Below are 22,634 nucleotides of genomic sequence, written 5' to 3'. Positions count from 1 at the left end.
CAGGCAGTAGATAAAGATCTTAGTTTGTTACATTACAAAAGTTTAAAGACTTCAAAAATATGGGCTGTCATAACAAAAATAAGCTGGTGATATTCTGCAAATATTCAGTGTCTAACAAAATAAGTTCAATCTTTATTGCAAAGAGTGGTCAGTATGAAAGGCCTGCCAAATCAAAAATTGTGCATTTAATAAAGGTACACCAGCAATATGAATACATGAATAAATGCATGAAGTTTTTTATTTGAAAGTCGGGCAGGTCAGAATAAAGCAGTATGAATGGGATGACCAGATCATATTTTATTCATATCACAGCTTGTAGTTTCATATCTTAATTTGATTGAGAATCAATGTTTTATACCTTACTTTACAAAACATGGTGAGTACCTAGACCACGGGCTTGACCATTGATTTACTATGGGTCAAAAGGATCAACATTGCATTAACAAAAACTGTCTCAATGCAGGCTAAAACAAAGTACATATTTTGTTTTTTACCATTATTTTCAGAAAACAGAACATGTCATTTTGTTCATCTTTGGTTGCCCATTGTAAATAGCTGATGTAGAATTTGGTGCCGCTTTTTAAAGCAGCTTCATGAATTCAGGCCTTATTTCTTTTGTTGTGTGTGTTCAAGTATGTAAAGTATTGATCAAACTCGTCTTGTGTGGTAATAACGAAAGTAAAAATAAAAGTTTATCAGGGATGCTGAAAAAGATCTGGATTGTGGAAATTAATTCAATTTAAAATCCATTTCAGCTAAGCATAAGAATTATTGATTGTATATATAAACCCAGTTCTTGTCACTGAGCTGACACATGACCATGTAGTTGATTTTATATGTGCCTCCTGAGTAATTTCATGAATTATTTGCTGGTAAGATATTCAAATTACACGTAGTTTATGGAAATCGAGGGCACATGCAATTCATCATCTATTTTTCTCTCTCTCCCTCTCTCTCTCTTTCTCTCTGACTTTCTCTCAAGTCTAACCGAGTTGTTCTGTCTCACTTTATCTCTTTGTATAATCCATCTGTTTATCGTTCTTTATTCCTCTATTTCATGTCTGGCGTTGTATTTCTTTCTTCTTTTCTCACCCTGTCACTCCATCTTCTGTGTCTCTCCGTCTGTTTCTGGTTCTGTTTCCCTATCTCACTCTCTCTCTATTTCTCTCTCTCTCTCTCTCTCTCTCTCTCTCTCTCTCTCTCTCTCTCTCTCTCTCTCTCTCTCTCTCTCTCTCTCTCTCTCTCTCTCTCTTTATATATATATATATATATATATATATATATTGGATAAGGCAGACTAATGTCTTTTGTTTTTGTCCATCTGTCTCTCCCATGCTATCATTATTTTATCTTCTGTCTTCTTTTCTCTCTAGCTGTTATTTGTTATGGGAAGATATAACCATGAATTTGACATTTGGGAAGATGTTCTCACTTGTATTTTCATTCTGTCAGACAAAATAATGAAGTAATGGAAATGATATACACTTGTTTATCTTATTAATGTATTTCTATCTCGCTTCCTGGAAATAATAAGCATGCCCCATGGTTCTGAAAAGATTACCTTTTTCAATTCAGGCTTAATAAAATTAAGAATTTAATAATGACTGTATTGTTCTTTTTTGTACTGTCTGTCATTATCCCTCTCCACCCCCCCCCCTCTCTCTCTCTCTCTCTCTCTCTCTCTCTCTCTCTCTCTCTCTCACCCCTCTCTCTCTCTCACCCTCTCTCTCTCTTTCTCTCTCTCTGTGTCATATTCATTGTCAAGAAGAAAATGTATTTTGATAACAAGTATTGATGTTATCACCATTGTTGCAAATATTGTTATTGCACTCCAATCTGCTTTGCTTATTCTATAAACAAGTCATGATAGTGAATTATTGATTAACTCATTTCTGCGCAGAGTATATGATACAATCTCCCCACTGGATATGAGTGTCCAAACTACTGCACTGCAAAAACCAGGGTGTTAAATATTCAACACCAGCATGGAATAGAAAAATATCAACACCCTTGGTGTTCATTTCATGTCCGATTGGCGAAAAATAACACCAACGGTGTGAAAATATTCAATTACAGGCTGATGGTGTCATATTTGGTGTTATAAAATCGCACATGCGCATAAGCTAGAGAATTCGACGAAAATCATTGGACGAAAGTTGTCATATGATCCGATATGCGCCTCTGCAGCTGCGCGCGCACAGCTAGACGAGAGCATGTGGCTAGAGAATTTCACTGGCACTGACTTGAAGTCTTGATTCTGGAGTAGTAATTCTTCAAATTAGGCCTAGATTCTAGATGTGAAGTGATCGAAGTGCATATGCAACCATGCCATTAAGCGTCAGGGTCTGTTCAGCGGATCGAAGTATTAGAAAATACCTGCCTATAGATCCAGAAGACACAGTAGGATTCTTTGAACTCAGTAAGTGTACATGGTTCTTGTTTGTTATAAACTTTTATAGATCTAGCCTATAGTATTACGTGTTCGTCAGCTGGCGCTAGCCGCGCCTGTCGTTGGGTAGCCCAGGCCTAGAGGTCTAGGCCTACTATGCCTTGGCTGTCCGGCCGGGTTGGGTATCCGGTCAGCATGATGCCATTTAATATTTTATGGATTTCTGAAAAATTATCATTGATAAATACTCCAAAGGGCAAACATTCATGATAGATCTAGGTCTATATATTGTTATTTAATACATATTTGTTTCAAAATGTAAAGGAAAAATCAGTAGATCTAGACCTAGTCTAGGGCCTAATCCTGGGTTTTTGCAAAAATATCAGGTCTAGGCTAGATCTAGATCTAGATCTAGAAGTCTAGACTAGATCTAGATTTCTAGGCCTAACAGTTAGATCTAGAGTTCTAACGTTAGATCTGCATTGACATTAGGCCTAGATATCTAGATCTAGATCTAATGTTAGATCTAGACTCTAGACTAGATCTACCCCATTCATGTAGACCTCTAATAAAAAAAATGCAAAAATAATAAACATGGAAATTCAATCTCTAGATCTAGATCTAGATCTAGACTATTTGTAGCGCACACAACAGTCCAAACTCCACCCCCGGTTGAGCTTGATGTCCCATTTAACAGTTTTAGGGTGTATTATAAAATGGCTCTAGATCTAGCCTAGTATTTTAAGCATCGTGATTGGTCAATACGCGTCACATGGCATTGACAAATTTTTGATGCAAGCACGATTTTGCAGAAATGAGTGCAGAAAAAGCGCAGTAAAAAGTTATATTGCACGGTGCGTACGCGTGACCATGGGGATCCAGTGCGCGCGCGTACGCGTAGTACTAGTACGCTCCCTCGAGTGCATTGTAGGCTATAGGCTACGCGTAGCTAATATTGTACGCTCCAAGATCCACCATGATCCCCAGCGCAGCGTACGCGTTAGCTCTAGCTAGAGCGGGGTATTATTAGAAAGCAAATTTTTGTTTTACTTTTGCCTTGGATTTAGACCCGTTTTGACTTTTGGATTTTATAATGAAGCCAGGAATTTCAGCTGTCTGATGTAGACTCGTCTCTAGACACCCTATGCATTTTATTTTTAATCAAACAATGAATCCTGTAGACTTTTTGGTAAGCCTGCAAGGTCTTAGACCCTCATTTTATTTCTAGAACCAACATAACTCTAGATCTAGATCGAACTCTCGTATACTTAAGATCTAAACTTTTGTTTGTTGCTGTTTGTGTCGCTATTTTATAAAACAAATAACGCACTTGACCCTGTTGTGCGAAACGTAAATGCAGTGTTCGCTCGGTTTCTTCAGATGGTTCGCACTGTCAACTCGCCGCAAGCGGCTTGTTGCACAGAGCGGCACCAATATAAAGAAACCTCGCGCGTACTGCATTCACCGCTATTGCACTCTGGGACGTGCGTTATTTGTATACTATAGCACAGTTGGGCTTGTAGCAGCAGTTTTTGCAGCATTCGTTTATTATGACTGAGCCATCAATCTGTAAGAAACTGAAAAGTGCACTGTGATATTTATTCTCATTTATTTAATCTCTCCTACAGTCAGAAGAAAATTCCACATAAGGGATGGGGAAGATCTCGTACTTGTGGATGAACAAGAAGGGTTTGGTATAGACGATGACGTACTAGGAGATGTGGTGACCAGCAATCCCACAGTCAGCCTCATGGTGCTAAAAGAAGATGAAGAATGGTCTGGTAAGTTTTGGATAAAGTGCATTATAATACAAAATTGCAAATCCCTGCTAAATGTGATATCATCAGTAGCGGATTCAGGATTTTAAAATAGAGTTAGAGGGGTGCAAAGAGCATATTAAAAATAAAGAGGGGGCGCAGATCACAATTTAACCTTAGTAATGTGTATGTTCACGAGGTAATTCTCAAAATATAGAGGGGGCACATGCCGGGTGCGCCCCCTGCTGGATCCGCCACTGATCATTGTATGTGCATGCATGTTAAAATGAGTCAGCGTTCGTCTGGTAGCAGGTACAGTGTAGGCTTGTATGCTGTATAGAGTCTAGGGAATTAACATTTTGCTTTTCATAAGCAATAAATGAATGTGCAGTTCAAATTACAGGCACAGGTCTCAAAACTTGGTGGAGGAAAAAAAAACCTACCCTTTTTTGATGACGTAACCTTGCCACAAGAGCCGTGATTTGTGGGCGGTCAATGATCTAAATTCGAAGTCTAAAGATTATAAAAATTACAGATTCTTACAAATTGAATTTTTTAACAATGCAAACTTGCATTTAAAAAAAAAATGTCTTTAATTTAAATTGTGACCCCACCGAACAAATTTGAGGAGGGGACTGTGAAACGGGCGCCATACTTGTGTGTTTCTGTGCGTGTCTGTGTATGATCTTTGACCTTTTGCTTCAAAATCCTACAAAAGGCCACTCCTATGCCATTTCTCATCTGATTTTGATTCTGTTTGCTTTGTGTGATAGCACGAGGTGAGGGCTATTGGACCCATAGAAACCAATAAGTTTAATGGTTTCAATAGGGAAAGGGAAATAAAGGACCCATAGAAACCAGCAGAAAGGTTATATTGCTCCAATAGAAATCCAACACATACTTCTGTTGGTCCATTAGAAATCCATCAGAAAATTTTTGCTGATCCAATAATAGGAATCCAACAATTTCTTTCTGTTAGTCTTATACTTATAGAAAACCATCATGAAAGAATTCTGTTGGATTATATTGGACAGACCTATTGGTTTCATTGGGAACAGTCCAATGGAAAAGTAATTGAACATTTCTAAATGCTAGTATTATAATTCACTTAGACATGAATGAATGCATCAATTAACAAATTGTCCATTAAAAAATGCTCAAGTATTATAAAATTAACAAATGTGTCAGACCAATATAACTTAGCTGGTTTCTGATGGTTTTAGACTAATAGAAATTTATATGCAGTTGGACCTCCCTTATCCAGTCTCCTTTATCCAGATCACTTGAGAATTTGCCTATTTTACTCAAATAATTAGCGGAACCAACAAAGATTTCAAGCATACTCGTAATATCGCAAACTATTTGGGTTACTTATATACATTATTCCCAACATTGTTATTACACATTCAATTCAATTTTTCATGATCAGAAACATGCATTCATTCAAACTCGGCAACTGCATGTTTTGAATATAGGATTCCCTTATGCATGTTAGTGCTGATCCCAAGTGTGGGGATAAAGGAGGCCCAACTGTATTCAATTCTACCAAAGTTTAAGATGCCAGTATTCATTGTTTTTTAACAGTGCTCATGGCTTTATATCTTTTTTTCTTTATTAAAGGTTCAGATGTACATAGCATCACAAGTGCAGACACTATCAAGGTGGATACCAGCTCCTCTTCCCTGAGTAGCTCAGAATCTGATTCAAGTTTTTGCTCCAGTAGAAAGAGGCCACGATTAAATGCCCTCAGTGAATCAGGTGCAATCACTGACAACTCTTGTGAGGTAAGGTTAAGAAAAAATTGTTTGCTTCATTTCAATCTCAGCTATCATAATCAACATAATATAAGGGACTCATCACCTATACGGATTTCATATTATTTAAAATTGAAAATGATATTGGGAGAAAAAAAATACATCTAGTGTAGTTAGAACTAACATTGTAAATTAATATTTCCTGTAGTAAGGTTTTTGTAATGGTATAGGTTAACATTAGGCAACTAATTTGATTTCTTTTTTGGTACATCTAAGCTGACGACTCCTGTAAGATATTGGCCATCTTTTTTGCTTCGTCATCTGTCATAAGTTTTCCATAAACTTTTACAGTTTCATTTTCTTCCAATGGGTGGTATGATTTCAAACAAATGATATTATGTCTAGAGGTTTAAATTGAATTGCCAAATTTTATGAAATGTTTTAGAAATGGGAAAGAGAAATGAGGTAAATAATCATCGAATAATACATCTCATGATCTGGTTCCATATAGACCTCTGAGGGTATCAAGGAAAAGGACTAATATCAAAATTAAAAAGTTGAAGATGAGATGCATCGATTGTTACATAACCTTTATTGTAGTGTTCATGATGATCCCAAACATAGAATAGTTTCCTGCTGTATTGTTTGTGGATATGAAAGTAATGAACACTGTTCAGGGCACTTTAGACGGTCTCCCCATGGCATTGGGCTTGCATGTCTATATTAAGTAGAAGGAACTCGCATTACAATAAACACAAATTTACCTGTAGCCTCATGTGTCCCCTCGTGTGTGTGTATGTGCGTGTGTGCATATGTGTGTTTGGGGTGTTTGTGGGAGTGTGTATTTAACAATATTTAAACTATTTCAAGCTCTATAAATAAATATATTATTATTTAGAATTTATGATTATTGGCCATATATCAATTTTAATATCATAATGTACCTATATAAATTCATAGTCATTCATAAAATTTCGTGCCCTTAGAAAGGTCAGTATGAATTAAAGTGCCTGAAAGTGCATTATAAACTCAATATGTTTATTTATGACTTAATGGGATGATTTACCTGTTTGCAGTTTGTACAAGAAATTTTGCGGCACAGAGGTGATGCCATTCTCCGAGAGTATGAATTGACTGGAGCACTTCAAGATAAAACTAGACGGCAGATGATTAACCTTTTGGTAGCCCACATGCAAGAACACTATGGGTAAGTGCCAGCAAATTTTCTTTTATGATTGTGTAAATGCACATAATAATTATCAGGTACTACCAATTATGTGAAAAGAAACTGAGGTAACATGGTCAACTTTAAAGGAATTTGTTGTCTCTTCAAAATCATTTTTCAAAATATTCATTTTTTATGCCTCCGCCACCGTCAGGTGGTGCCGGAGGCATTATGTTTTCGGGGTTGTCCGTCCGTCCTTCCGTCCGTGCGTCCGTGTGTCCGTCCGTGCGTCCGTCCGTCGGAAACTTGTTACCACGATAACTTCAGAACTACTGGACGGATTTTTACCAAACTTGACACAAGTATTTATATACATGTGAGGATGAACCATAGAGATATATACTTAATAAGGCTAGAGTGCGGACTCGTCATACGCGCCCGTTCAAAGCTCTGTGCGCGCATGGAGCGCGGTCCGCCATTACTAAGGAGGGCACAACTTCGAGAAATACCCGGATGTTCCCTTCGAAACTGTGCTACTGATAAGCAATGTGAAGCTTCATTTTTCGAGTTGATTTATCGGTTTTCGAGTATGAAACGTTATAATTGTGGTATTTTGCATAATGCATGAACCCTACTCATGCCTCAGTCATGGTATCTGGTGTAGGTCAAGATTAATTACGGGTGTTATGGTGAGGTAAAAGGGACACAAAAAGCTATTTATATTTCAGTATATCTTCAATTTTTCTTCCTCTTTGTCAATATAAAACTGCGATATTATGACATCAAATATTACTTGGCTTTCAACCAATCAGAATCAAGCATTTGGGACTTGTATTTGATATTTATGTCATGATATTAACCAAAGTTTTATGCTACAGGGCCAATGCTGGGGGTCAATGTCTTTCTAATTCAGTTATTATGAGAGCCAGGGTTTATTGATTTAAAACGCTTTAAAGGTTATATATTCATTTTATGTTTATGGCTATTATAAACAGATTGATACTTATAGATTTGGGATAGAGATGGGTATAGCTAGACACATAAATAGATGGATAGATAGATATAACATAGAAGGATAGGTAGATAATGGAAATGCAGATATAGGACGATACTGAAGATAGGAAGAGGGGAAAGGAAAGAATTATACACATTTATTTAAAAAAAATTATGTTATTTACTCATCCAATCATTCATCCATCCATCCAAACATTCTTTTTCTTCTTCTCTCACTCATTTTATATCAAATTCACACCTTATGTCTTTCACCTAATCTCTATAAAATTTCTATATGTCTGAAAGAATAATTCAATTTTTTACAGTTCACTATAAATACATATGAATATTCTTTAAAAACAGCTGATCATTGATGTAATAATTATTTATTCACATCACCTTTTTTCTCCATAAATAATATTCTCCTTGATACAGTGTATTTCTTATTTTCTTCATCAACCAGTTTTAGAGAATAAACTTATAATTCAATTTGAAGGAAAAAAATGAATAAATGAACCTTTTATTACCACACGGCACACGTGTGTTGATATTCTACAGCATAGGCATTTAAGTTTTGACATTTTATTATACTGCAATAATACAACACAATTGAAAGGACAGACATTGCAAAAACAACACCTCAGATTTTAGCCCCAAATTTACTCTCACGGATCATAGGCAACACAACCACGACAAATTGATTCGCCACCAAAGACAAGCATTACACATCCCAAAACCGCCACAATAACTCCCAAAACATAAATGTCAGGAGGCCAATGTCTATGTGTCAAGATGTCAGCGATAACGAACACTTTATTAACTAGTCTTGGCTCCAAGCGCACGCAGGCGCGTTACATTTACTAATAATACAAAGACATTTCATCGAGTAATAAATGCAAACCAGAAAAAGTAATTGAGCATATAAGTCACCTGTATTGCTATGAAGAACTATAATTGAAGAGACTTACATCTCAGGATACTGCACTACACTATTCAGTGAAACCTCATAGTAACATGGTCTTTTGACATCATTATTCATCAGGTATAATAATAAATTTGAAACTGATTACCCTCAAATGTACACAGTAGATACAACAAGCCAAAGAGTGCACAATCTTATGGGTTTACATCTAGTGACATTATTCCATATAATTGTTCTGTTATCAAATCTCTTCAAAAGCAGTTTTCCATTTTGGAACAAAATTCAAACCTATGTACAAAACGATCTATGGGTGTGTATATGGTGTGCAACTGTGCATTACACAAGCTTTTCAATTGCAACACATCTGTGAATTCTTCTCGTTTATTGAAAATGGGCTCACTTGATGTGAATTTCTTGCTTTTCATCTTTAATGATGTAAATCACTTGGTTGAGAGCAATCCAGACAATGTTATAAAAAAGGTCTACATGTTTATCTCAGGTTATCCATACTGTACCTGCAGAATCAAAGCACATGTAGAGTGCAAATAATTTGCAAAAATTATAGCAACTGAATCAGATACAGCAGGTACAATTATGAAGCTTATAGAGTAAATATTCAAATACAGTGTACCTCACAACAACTCAAAATTCAAGTACATTTTGTTTAACCCCTAATTTAATCAACTCTTCTAAGTTCCACTTTAGTTTGCCTTCGTGTAAAGTTAACAAACAGAAAATTATGGTTAGGTTGTGCAACTGTCACAATGTGTCCCAAGAATTTTATTTCATTACACAGAACAAAAGTCTCAGATTGTTCTGTTTTTTTAAAAGATTATTGAAAGCTCTCTCCAGTTTTAAACGGCTTCACAGTCAATCATCCAGTGGATAAGCTATGCAGACAAGAGGCAAAATATAAAAGACTGATCTGTCTTTGTAGTTTGTACGAATGAAGTTCTATGTTTTGGTTTTTTTTCCTGAAAATGCGTTCTCTCCAAAGTTGTGTTGAAGTAGGTCAAGCTGATCCTGGCTAATGAGCTTGCTTTCGTGGACTTCCTGCAAGAGAGTCCTGGTTTTTCCATCTCTCCTGTTTACCTTGTTTCACCACTTGAAGCTGTTTCTTGGCATCCTGCACTTGCTGTCTGGTTATATTCAGTTTCTAATCAAAATCAACTCAGACAGAAAAAGAATAGTCATGTTCTTTTGTAATGTCATAGGGTTTCTTTGGAGGCACGGTAACACTTTCGGATGTTGTACATGGTTTTGCTGGGAGTCTTGAGCCATGGGTCTGTTTATAGGGAGGATGTCCAGGAAAGACAGTAGGCACAGCTCTAGGAATGAGATGTGGTGTGTAACATCCTTTCCTCTCTTGAGTGTATTCCTGCATTACAATAAAAGCAAATGGAAACAATAATGAGTTTTTTCTCATAACATGACAATTGTTCTACTATTCATGCTATTTCATGTGATTTTTAAGACTGAAACTGAAAGCAGCTTCCAGCCAAATAAATAAAATAATAATAATGTCAGCAAGTCATAAGCAAATTTATTAGAAATAGTGTAGTGTGCGGTGGGATTTTTAGGCTTGCCTAGCCTAGTTGGATAACTCCTGTGATGTGAAATATGGCAGGCTAGCCTGGCTTAGACCAAAAGCTTCAGTCTCTCTATATCGTCGGTTGTTCTACTGAGACTGCGTCTGGCTCCACTAGACCTCTGATTATATTATGGGGAATGTCAACAAATGTCAGTTTTATTAAAGAAATGACCCATATCAGACGGTTATTTCTGTCTAACCTGGCTTTGCTGTTCAGGCTTTAGAAATTAGAGACTAGAGTTTAGATCTAGAGTCTAGAGTCTAGATTTATCATCTAGCTCTAGTCTAGTCTAGTTAAAATATAAAGAAGCTGACATTTGATTTTTAATTTATCTTGAAATTAGATAAGATCAAATTAATTATATCATTTTATTCTAGACTTTTCTTTAATAGAATCAAGCTCATGGAGTTATATTTCCGAGTTGGACTCTCTGACTCTTGGAGTTGCGAGCGACTCCAGCGCAGCAGAATTTTCCCATCACCATCCCCAGAACCTTAACCCATGCCTGCCCCAGCCCGGCGGGCGTGGACTGGCGCGCTCCGCTGCTGCAGGAGCTGCCGTGGCTTGTCATGAGACAACCCGGGTACAGACTACAGTCACTGCATTATCTGCATAAACTACATTTTTAGCTCTAAAATCTCCTTATTAATCAACATAACATTAAGAAGAACTTACTTGTGAAATATTATGCAGTTCCCTTTCTTTCTTCGGTTCGAACATCCAAATGCAACGCACGAACCTGGCTTCATCAATTTTTCCACGTATGTTGTGCACAGTATCTAGTTGGGTCGTCCGTTTTTCTGCCCTCCTTAGTAATGGCGGCCACCGCTCCAGCTCGGAGCAGCAATTTGAGCGAGTACGCCCTCTAGTGTTTAGTAGTATATATCTCTATGGGATGAACTGATTAGATTTGGGGTTTAGGGGGTCAAAGGGCAAAGGTCACAGGGCCAAACAAAAATTGTAAAAAATTACCCGAAAAAAGCTCGATATTGCTATAACTTCAGACAAATTGAACTAATTTCTTTCAAACCTAGCTCAATTATGTATTAGCATGGGAGGAAGAAGATTTTGGGTTCACGGGGTCAAAGTTCATAGTGCCCAAAATTTGTAAAATCACCCAAAATGTTTCGGATTTCCAATGGCATGGAACAAGCAATAATATCTTTCTGATCGCATGATGGCAGAGGCTTAAATTTTGACCGTGCGTGGTCGAAGATTCATCTAGTTTTAAATGTGATTTGCACATGATGGTTATCAGGTATTACCAGTCTTGTGAGTGACATTTTTGGGTCATTACGTTAAAATAGATTAATGCCGTAGATGTTAGCGGCCTCATCGTCATGAGGCCTCACTTTATAAATGTATTATGAACTAACCATGTGATATTTTGAGATTTTAAAGTAATAAAAAAATACTAAACTATAGCAAATTATATGATGCAGACGAGACCACTAGGGGTATGCTACTTGTTATCAACATACTAAGTTCTGTTTTAATAGAGCCAGTCATGAGTCCATATGACTGTAATTCTCATACAGGAGATGTGCTTTCTTATTTCACAGCAAACATCCAAAAGCAGCTATGAAAACCAAATATGCCATGGGGATAGTGAATCTGTTTCCAAGACTCAAGGATCCGTTTACTAGCACAGGTCATGTAAGTATTATAATCTGGGCCCATATTCAAATAAATACTTTGACTAAGTAAGTTTTTTTACTAAGTATTTTGGCTAAGGTATTTACTTATTTTGTATTCAATTCAGTTCTTAGCATTTTACTTTAGTAAGTCAAAATTTAAGTAAAATACTTATTGAGAGGCATTGTGACATCACGATTTTGTGACCAAATGATGCGCAATCAACACATTGCACCAAAAATGCGCTACTTCATAATTCTCCGCAGCTGAGAGTGACTGCGCACATACATGTAAGCCTTCATCTACCAGTTAAATTTGTAAATGCTTTGGCTTAAGTCTCCTCTAGAGGTGTCTTAAATTTAAAGTAAAATACTTAGCCAAATTTATGAATTGAATACCAAAATCTGCAAAGTATTTTATCCGAGCAAAAATCTAAGAAAAAATATTTATTTTTCTGACTGAAGTATTTAATTGAATATGGGCCCTGCATGGTCCTCTCTGATAAGAAGGTATTGCATTCCATTAATCAAAAGAAAACTTATGATACTCTGATAAGATAAAAATACCCTCAAAATCTCTCTAAATTATATTCTGAGAAGAATTTTTTTTTTTAAATATTATCTTGTGTAGGTCACACTCCACCATCTTTGGCACAATATCCAATAAGAAATGTATGATACCATTCTACTCTCCTTCACAACCACTCAAAACTCTTTTTTTCTTGAAGTGGGGCAGAGTGATGGCTGCTTCCTTGTATCAAAGTCAAGATGCTTGCATTATATGACACTAATGCTACTTTGCTAAAATTTCTTTGAAAACTACAATTTCTCATCACATCATTTTGTGCATCATTTCAAGGTTAATATTATCAACAAAAAGCTTATACATACATTTTCAACCACGCGGTCAAAGATTCATCTCGTTCTTTCACTTTAGGAAGCTTATTTTGATGCAAGAAGTAACACGGGATTCCTGGCTGCTAGAATAAAAAATGTTAACCGCACAACAGAGGAGAAGACATCCAACCCATTACCCAAGCCATCAAGCAGAGATGGTGGTCCTGGGAAGGTCCGAGAAGGTGACCAAGAATCTGCTCCAGGCTGCACCTATGATGAAGACCTCAACTGGTTACGACACTGTCCAACATTAGAACGTGATTCTACCCTGGTTGTTGAAAAGATGAAATCCACTTTTCCTGTTAGACAGCATATGGTCAGGGACGGACGCTCCGCATCGGATATTTTGGAACAGTTTCCTTTTGAAACTGTTCCAGGTTTGGTAAGTGTTACAAAAAAATTTACTCCTAATTCTTGATTTAGCCTCTCAGGCCTAAGGCAACAAAATTATGTGTATGGGAATTAAAGCATCAGAATTATTACTTGGCACTGAGGCATCAAATTCATATTTCTCTGTTTTATTATATATGTTTGAGATTTTGAAAATATCAGTCCGAAGATTCTGCCAGTTTTATCCTTCAATCTGTATCTGTATTTACCGCATGTGACTGTCTGTTGGTGAACAATCACCATTACTGGTTGTCATGTACCTTTGGACAGTGAGCATCAACATGAGTGATATCTAGCAAATCTAATCTATTTCAAAGGTCCAGCAAGTTTCATTCATGTATGGATTTTGTGTAGAGAGACCTTCAAAAGTACTTCTTAGTGGTTGCTATTCAGATAAATATTTGAAGAATCCCCTTTTCCTGGATCTGGGGTGTGTATATATGGGGGTCTGAGCTTTGACGGTACCTTATTATATTGCTGATTTAGTCTAACTGGGGTATCTGTACTGTAAAATTATGCATAGTTTATTTTTTCTCTCTTTTCCCCGTTTTCCTTTTACATGTATTCTTGCAGATTGAGGTAGATTTTCGGAAACTTTTTCCTGAAAATCACTCGCGTTTCCTGACCAAATGGCCCGAGTTGAAGCCCAAGGTTGTTACACTTGCAAGACAACTTCTGAAGCAGAAAGGAAACTTGACAGTGATGGAGCTTCTGTCATCTTATGACAGTTCTGATCAAAATAAAGAAGGTATTTTTGCACATTCCCTTGAATGCACCCTCCGATGTCATAAAGGGTGGAATTCTTGATGGTGGTTTATTTGAGACCATGGATAAACCATTGATAGGTTAGTTTAAATTTGAGCATATATGTGCTTCACACAAGCATGTTCATTGGACAAGTTTTAGAATACATGCAAATCTAATCCAATCCATGGTTTTGAACCAAGTTTAGACCTTGGTCTTAAACCACCATTGAGAATTCCACCAAAGAGCTTGCAGTCTCATTAAAAATGTATATTAAGGGACAAGTATGCTGAAATCACAAAAAATGACCCATCCCAATTAAAACAATTCCCCCCCCCCCCCCTTTTTTTTGTCAACTCCTCCAACAAATTATATTTATCTGGAAGGCTGGGATACAGTAGGGTTATTGGGCATCTCAAATAATGTGGACTCTTGTTGCAATGAGAATTACAAAAAATTACATTACATGCCCACTTGGCAAAGTTATTTGTAGTTGGAACATGCTCTCCATAATTCTTTTATTATATTAATTATATAATTATGAAGAAGAAATTTATATAATTATGAAGAAAAAAGTTTGTTGCATGGCCCATTGTGGAATCTTTATAAGGATTATCACATTGCCAATCATTACTTTTGAAATAGAATGAGCTTCTGTTTTGAAACAAAGCATCATGTTTATATGTTCACTTTGTTATTTTTCTTCCTCAGATATGATATGCATGGCTTATTATCTTATAATATGAACTTGAATCGACCCCACAGGACCCTGCATTTACATATTAGCAGCTTGCTTGTGTTTACTCTGTCTTTATTTGAAGATAAATGCTTTAGAATTCAGAAAATCATGATATTTTTGTTTTTCTTCATTAGTTAACTTTGAAAAATATGGTGGCCCATAGGGGACATATTTGATAAATTGTTAATTGCAACATTTGATTCCAGTATTGATGCAATTTTTGTGATTTAATCATGAAAAGGATGTCAAATTGGGTAGAAGCATGTTAAATTCAGTAGAACAAGAAAAAAATTGTAAAAAAAAAAACATGAACTTATGCTACTAAAGAGTTTGTTATATATGTGTCAACAGAGAACAATCTAGGTTAGGTGCTTTGCCATGAATGTTGCCTTCTCCCATGCATAAATATCCCGTTTATTATTTTCCTATTGATTTCTTTTTTCCCATCCCCCTTTGTATAAATTCTCATAAGAAAGAAGAAGAAGGCGTTGCTATAAGTGTCAGTAAAATTTCTCCAAGGGTGCCAAGCTGGCATCAATTGGATTTTTGGTTTAGTACCCCTAAACTGCATTAACAGCCACTTGCATGCTTTGGCTATAATATTGATAAGTCCTCGACTATATACTTATTTCTTATAATAGTTTCTTGTTACAGGCTATTTTGATTCAAATTTTAGCAGGTCAGTTTGTAATTATTTTGGTACATTTAACTTCTATTTTTCACCTTGATCAACATGTAAGCCTGTTTAATAATAACCATTTTCATTTTGTAATGCACAGGATGGAATTCCAGCACATCTGCTATCCTCCTCCTCTTGTGCCTATTGCCTCCTGCAAGCCAAGGGAAGTCCAAAGCTGCGTCAGCAAAAGTGTCCATTTCTTCAGCTCTCTCGAGGGTTATTCAATTTCAGAAGGTATTTAGCTTTTCATTACGAAAGAGAACTGTAAATATTAAGTACCGGTAATACCCTGTCACATAAAACACATTCTTGCTGCATTAAAAAAAAAGTTTCAGAAAGCATCGTGATGTGTGTTCAAAGAGAACAATTATATTGGTTTATGATCTCTTACATGAAGAGGCTTAGACTGATTTGGACAGAGAAGGTGCTCGAGAAATTTAGGCCTATTCAAAAACTTCACCCGCCTTGAAATTGGTCGGAGTAAAATAAACTAGAACAGTAGACATCAAGATTTGCAAACAAATACTAGGAACATGTTGTGTATGAAAACATAGTAACAACTTGTGTGATATATCAGGCATGTTGCCTTTGATTTTCACAGCCCTACATGGAGAATCAATAAATGAAAAGGAATATTTCATGCCACAAATTTGCTGCAAGTTAATAATAGTGCAGAAATTGCAGTATCTTTATTTTTCGTACTCCTTTTGTGGAAGTTGAAATGTCTTGACCACATTAGAAAGACCCTTTTTAATCATATACATAAAACAAGCTTTGAAAGTACTTGCATTTTTACCCCTCTACAGGGTAAGAAAAATTGTATTTCATTACAAAAAATATCATCTGATATTTTGATGTTATATCATTTGATGGACCAATTCCAATTCTTTTCTTTGATGTAAATTTGATTTGGTTTTATGTCCTACATTATTGTCCAATAACCCTTTTGTAAAAACACAATTTCCCCCAGTACTACATGTAAGGCTGTCTTTTAAAAATGTTGATCGAAATATGTTGTTCATTGAAATGCGTTGAGTATTGAAATGCGTTGAGTGCTAGTTACATTCTATACAAATAATTTGTTTTCAACACAGACAGGAGGGAGTATTCAAGCATTCCTCGACAACACAAAAGAGACCAAGAGTCAACCGTTCCTTCTGGCAATTGGCAATTCCAAGGCCCGAATCACCAACTACATGATCATTGTGGATCACAAGGCCATTCCATGTTCGGCACGCACGGTCGAAGCAGCAGTAGATTTACTCTTCAAGACCCACTTTGTCTTTGGCCTGCAGTACTGCTTGTCTCTGCGGCAGTTCTGGACTTTTGTCCAGACTGCCATTTTTGAAATCGATATCGGAGTGTCCCGGGAAACACCAAGAGTACGTGAAATTAGATCGAAATTGTTAGCACCATGATTTGCTTCAAATGCCACAAACAGTTTGCAATACCCAAATTGGTTCAACATTTGAGATTGAAACATGGAGTTATTGAAGATGGTAAAGAAGTATTGACCTGTGGGCAGGGAGCTTGTGCGAGAACATTTCATACTTTTCGAGGATTTCGGGGACATTTTCAGACTCACCTTAAAACCGATTTTCCAGATAATAAAGAGCAGTCTAATGAAAATGATAAAGTGAGTGACTTTCCTGAAGAAAGTCTTGAAAGTCTTCAAGAATACAATATTAATAATGATGAGATTGTTGAAGATCAGGATGTATATGAAGATGACATTTTATCTGTAGATACCTTGAACAGGCAGTGTGTAAATGTAATTTCAAAATTTTCAGCAAATAGTGCAAACTCTGGAAAAGTTGTAAATGATGTAGTAGAAACAACCAGTGCGATTGTAGGTGATGTAGTAAAAAGTGCATCGGCAGCCGTTACAGCTGCTTTCTTAAAACATAAGCTGCCTATAGAATCCGAGGCTTATAAGGAGATTCAAACACATTTTGCTATGCTTGAAAAGCCCTTTGAAAATTTGAATTCAGAATATAAGCGGACAAAGTATTGTGAATCAATTGGACTTGTTGAACCACAAGAAATCAAGTTAGGCATCCGATATGATAGTCGTCTCAATAAAAGAACTAAGCAGTATGAACAGATTGCTATTGAAGATACATTTGTTTACGTTCCCATTTTAGATTCTTTGAAGCAGCTTTTAAGCAATAAAGATATATTGCATTTTGCTACTCATGACCATAAGAGCACAGATGGTGTAATGAGAGATTATTGTGATGGTTCACAATTTGAGAAAACCCCTCTTTTCCATGAAGATGAGAATGCCCTCCAAATTCACTGTTTTTATGATGATTTCGAGACTGTGAACCCCATTGGTTCAAAAACAAAAATTCACAAGATAGGTGCTTTATATTTCATTTTGAAAAATCTGCCACCAAAGTATAATTCCAATCTTTCCAATATCAATCTTATAGCTCTATGGTATGCTGAAGATGCCAAGAAATATGGATTTAATGCTATTCTCAAGCACATTGTAAAAGACATTAATATCCTGTCAACAGTTGGCATTGCTCTCCCTAATGGAATTGTGAAGAAGGGGACCATTACTCAAATAAGTGCTGATAATCTTGGTGCTAATTCCCTACTGGGATTTGTAGAGAGCTTTTCTGCTCATTATTACTGTCGATTATGTGTTACAAGTAAGGAAGAGGCACAGAACAAATTCAAAGAGGTTTCAATGGATATGCGCACCAGGCAGACTTATGAGCAACATTTAGAAGAAGCTGAAGCTCAAACTACCCAGTCACATGTGTTTGGAGTGAAACAAAAGACTGTATTGAATGATTGTATTTACTTTCATGTCTTGGCAAACTTTTCACTAGATATAATGCATGATCTTTTGGAAGGCATAGTTCAGTATGAGCTGAAACTTGTTCTAGAGTATTTCATATATGAAAGGCAACCGCCCCTCTTGTCCCAAGATGAACTGAATCAGAGAGTCGCCAGCCATTGCTTAAACCGTACAGATAACAAGAACAAACCATCCTTTATTAAACTTAGGTCAGCTAGGAATGATGTTGGACAGAAGGCTATGCAAGCATGGTGCTTGATTCGAAATCTGCCATTCATAATTGCTCAAGACATTGAAGAAGGAAATGTCTACTGGGAATTGCTACTTAGATTACTAGATTGTATGGACATTATTTTTGCTCCTCAATTGACAGCAGGCTTGATAGCCCAATTGTCTATTCTTACTGAAGAACATCACACACATTTCCAGAAAACCTTTCCTGACAGAAGGTTGTTGCCAAAACACCACTTTATGGTGCATTATCCAACGTGTTTGAGAGAAGTTGGGCCACTCATACATGTATGGTGTATGAGGTACGAAGCGAAACATCACTATTTTGGCCGTGTTGCAGAATCTGTGCGTAATTACAAAAACATTTGTAAATCACTTGCCAAAAAACATCAGACAGCACTAACGTTCCATCTTCAGTCAAACCATCCTTTGGAATATCTGGAGGTTGGGCCAGGTAGTTCACTACTTTTGTCAGATTTAGATGAAAATATTGGACAGATTGTGCAAGAGCAAATCCAAGTAGAGGATCTTTCTACTGAATTATTTGATGCCAACTGGGTTAAAGTACATGGAACACATTATCAGTTGTCACTTCTGGTCTGCCATGATGTTAGCGAGCTTCCTCTGTTTGGTCAAATAGAGCATATCATTGTACACAATAGCACTGTATTTTTTGTACTTGTCCAATTAGATACAGTGTATTACAATTCACACTATCATGCCTATGCAGTAGAATTTAGTTTTCCACGTTGTCATGTAGTGAAGAATCAAAAGGAACTTGTTGACTACAAACCACTAGATTTGATGACAACTTTGTCGAAGACAGACTCGAGGAAGTATGTAGCACCAAGGCATGTACTTTTTAAGTAATTTAAAGCTTTCAAGCTAATGTCTGGTTTTGCTTAGTGGTATCAATTGGTTTTAAAAATAATTTTGATCAATAATATTTTGGACTCTTAATTGTTAACATCTTTAAATTGGTTAATTCGAAACCAAATTGAAGTCAAATAGCTGTTGTATATTTTCTTTTTTTTTCTTACAAGAAAAACAATTCTATGATGTTTGTGCATGAAAGCCAGTGAACTAGAAGTGCATGGACTGATTTTTGTTGTTGTTGTTTATATCCTGTTGGAAAAACGAGCAGCGAATTAGTTGATATAGAAATGCATAATTTTACTTTTTGATTTTTTCTCCCAGGAGTAAAATGGGAAATACATGTTTGTAAACAGAAAGCTGTAAAAGAATGTTCACCTATATTAGAATGAATGTGGAATTTATAGTGTTTTTTTAATGTTTTTGAAACATTTGTTTAACCCTTTACAAGCAGTGAAGGAGATAAAAATCCCCTGAAATAATTAAATCATCCTGAATCTCAATGGTTGCAGGCCTGTGGTAAAAAAAAATCTTGTTAAACAAAACTGCTGGATAAGATTTGTTAGTTTTGCTATTGTTCTTGAAGGCTGCTTCCTAGCATAAGACATTAAAAAGCCTTACTATAATTAGTCTGCGAGCACAGACCATTGGCTTCGGTTTTGCAATTTGCATAGTGCACGATGTAAAATGGAATATGTTTGTAAACAGAAAGCTGTAAAAGAATGTTCACCTATATTAGAATGAATGTAGAATTTATAGTGTTTTTTCAATGTTTTTGAAACATTTGTTTAACCCTTTACAAGCAGTGAAGCTAGGAGATAAAAATCCCCTGAAATAATTAAATCATCCTGAATCTCAATGGTTGCAGGCCTGTGGTAAAAAAATCTTGTTCAACAAAACTGCTGGATGAGATTTGTTAGTGTTGCTATTGTTCTAGCATAAGAAATTAAAGTCATACTATAATTAGTCTGCGGGCACAGACCATTGGCTTCGGTTTTGCAATTTGCATAGTGCACGATGTAGAGTCTGCATTTAGAGACTACATATACACATACAGTTATGCTCCCTTTAAGGGATCATGATATGAGTGAAAGTAGTCTCTGACTGCAGACTCTGAAATATGCACTACGAAACTTGCGAAAAACCGAAGCCGAGAGTCTGCCTGCAGATTATACTAGCAGTTTCCAAGGTTTTTTTTTTGGGGGGGGGGGCACTCTGTATATTTCATATGAAAAAGATTCTGTGATATTTTCCTTCAGCATGCATGTACTAGGATTCAAGGTGAAATGTGTCAAAATTCTTATTAGCTACATAATTCACTCTGATGTAGAAGCATAATGTTTGTTGTTTTTTTTGTTTTGTCTTCATTTATACATGCATTTTGCATCCTGTTTAGTTTCTATTTATTAGAAACGACTTTGATTTTTCATTCCTTGAAAGGAATTATGACATTGTTTAAAGTTTTTATATTGGAAAATTTTTAGTTACTTGTTTCATCCTTTTTTTTTTTTACTTATAAGGGTGGATTCATAATAACAGATTTTGAATGATTTTTAGTTACTTGTTTCATCCTTTTTTTTTTACTTATAAGGGTGGATTCATAATAACAGATTTTGAATGATTTAAAAAAGTGTGTTTTGTTGTATTCAGACAAATGAGTCACAGATTTTGAATACATGACAAAAGGATTTAATGTTGAACCATACAAGATAAAAACGCTAAGCATCATTGATTTCAACATGAATGAAAACAAGTTGTTTAATTTATTGATTAAACAAGCACCATGTGTTTTTGTTTACGAAAAAAAATTGTTTCTTTTCACTTCTTGTGTGTATTTGAATATTTTCTGTGCATGTGTTAAGATGGAGTGAGCTGGAATGAATTGTTGGTGTTGAAAGAATGGTGTGTTGAGTTTTTTAAACACTGAGACTAGCATTGAATTGCAATACCAAGAGTAGAAAAGTAGTAGACCTTTAGTGTTATATAACACCAAAAATAGGATTTATTGCAACACCGAAGAATGGTGCTGGATTTTATATTAACACCATAAATAGAATTGGATTGCAACACCAAGAGCAGAATTATACTATTTAATTCTAGAATTGGTGTAAAATAACACCAACAATAGAATTGAAGTGCAACACCAAGAGTAGAATTAAAATTATTTCATTCCAGGCGGTGGTGTTAAATAACACCAGAAATCAGATTCATTGTTACACCAGAAAATGGTGTAGGATTTTATATTAACACCAAAAATAGAATTGAATTGCAACACCAAGAGTAGAATTGAATCATTCAAATCCAGACCTTGGTGTTAAATAACACCAACTGGTGTTTTCCGATATAGATACCGGAATGGTGTTAATATTAACACCTATGGTGTTGAATTTAACACCACTGTTTTTGCAGTGTGATGACTAGATTTGTTATCTTTTATTTATTTAATGTAAATGTGTTAGTTTAACATTTTGGTGCTGTGAAGCAAATCCATGTAAACTGTTTTGAGACAAGCTAACCAAGAAAAGCATATAAATATATTTGTCCCAGATATTATCTATGCAGTCAATCCTCTTCTTTTCTTGGGGTGGGGGGGGGGGGGGTGTAATTCTGTTTGTTTACAACCTTGTTGAAATCATCAGTCATCAAAAAGCAGGATATTGTTTTACCATTATGAATAAATCAACTGGATATTCAACCCTTGGGAAATCTGACATGGCCATTTTAAAAACAATCTAAATGCATTTCTATTTTTGATGATTATCTGTTCGTTGCCATGACAATCGTATACTTGACATGATTGATTTTTATCAAACTTTGTTTTGTTTTATTATTTAACCTATTGACTACCGAATTCTCTAATTCCCATATGCTTGATACAGAAGCCATCAGGCTCCAGGGTTAAATGGGTTAATGATGCAGTCAATGAATTGATCCCTGGCCCTGTTCATATCTTGCAAATATACCACAAATATTGCTGATGTGCATCCGTTAGTGATTTTCTCTGTCCACCCTTCATATTAGGGTAATATCGCGGTGTGCGTCCAATCATATAGGCATCCGCAA

The 22,634-nt window shown here is 36.0% G+C and overlaps 1 protein-coding gene and 1 long non-coding RNA gene across 2 annotated transcripts; one reads left to right on the top strand and one right to left on the bottom strand.

Annotated features, from left to right (window-relative positions):
* Positions 1-2,325: 2,325 nt before the first annotated feature.
* On the top strand, positions 2,326-21,379 carry LOC115920358. The gene is made up of 9 exons (XM_030976010.1): positions 2,326-2,419; positions 4,018-4,170; positions 5,767-5,930; positions 6,977-7,107; positions 12,135-12,228; positions 13,144-13,485; positions 14,067-14,241; positions 15,756-15,889; positions 16,750-21,379. The coding sequence occupies exons 1-9, from the start codon at positions 2,326-2,328 to the stop codon at positions 17,071-17,073; spliced, it is 1,611 nt and encodes a 536-aa protein (XP_030831870.1). The 3' UTR covers positions 17,074-21,379.
* LOC115920359 lies at positions 10,225-11,367 on the bottom strand. Its single transcript, XR_004062363.1, has 2 exons — positions 11,248-11,367; positions 10,225-10,358 (listed from the first exon to the last, which is right to left on the bottom strand). It is a non-coding gene; the product is annotated as an uncharacterized LOC115920359 (long non-coding RNA).
* Positions 21,380-22,634: the final 1,255 nt, after the last annotated feature.

This window comes from Strongylocentrotus purpuratus, unplaced genomic scaffold (genome assembly GCF_000002235.5).
Source record: "Strongylocentrotus purpuratus isolate Spur 01 unplaced genomic scaffold, Spur_5.0 spur5_scaffold_8, whole genome shotgun sequence".
Taxonomy (NCBI): Eukaryota; Metazoa; Echinodermata; class Echinoidea; order Camarodonta; family Strongylocentrotidae; genus Strongylocentrotus; species Strongylocentrotus purpuratus.
The sequence above is the reverse complement of the archived record's forward strand: the minus strand, read 5'-3'. Positions and strand labels throughout refer to the sequence as shown.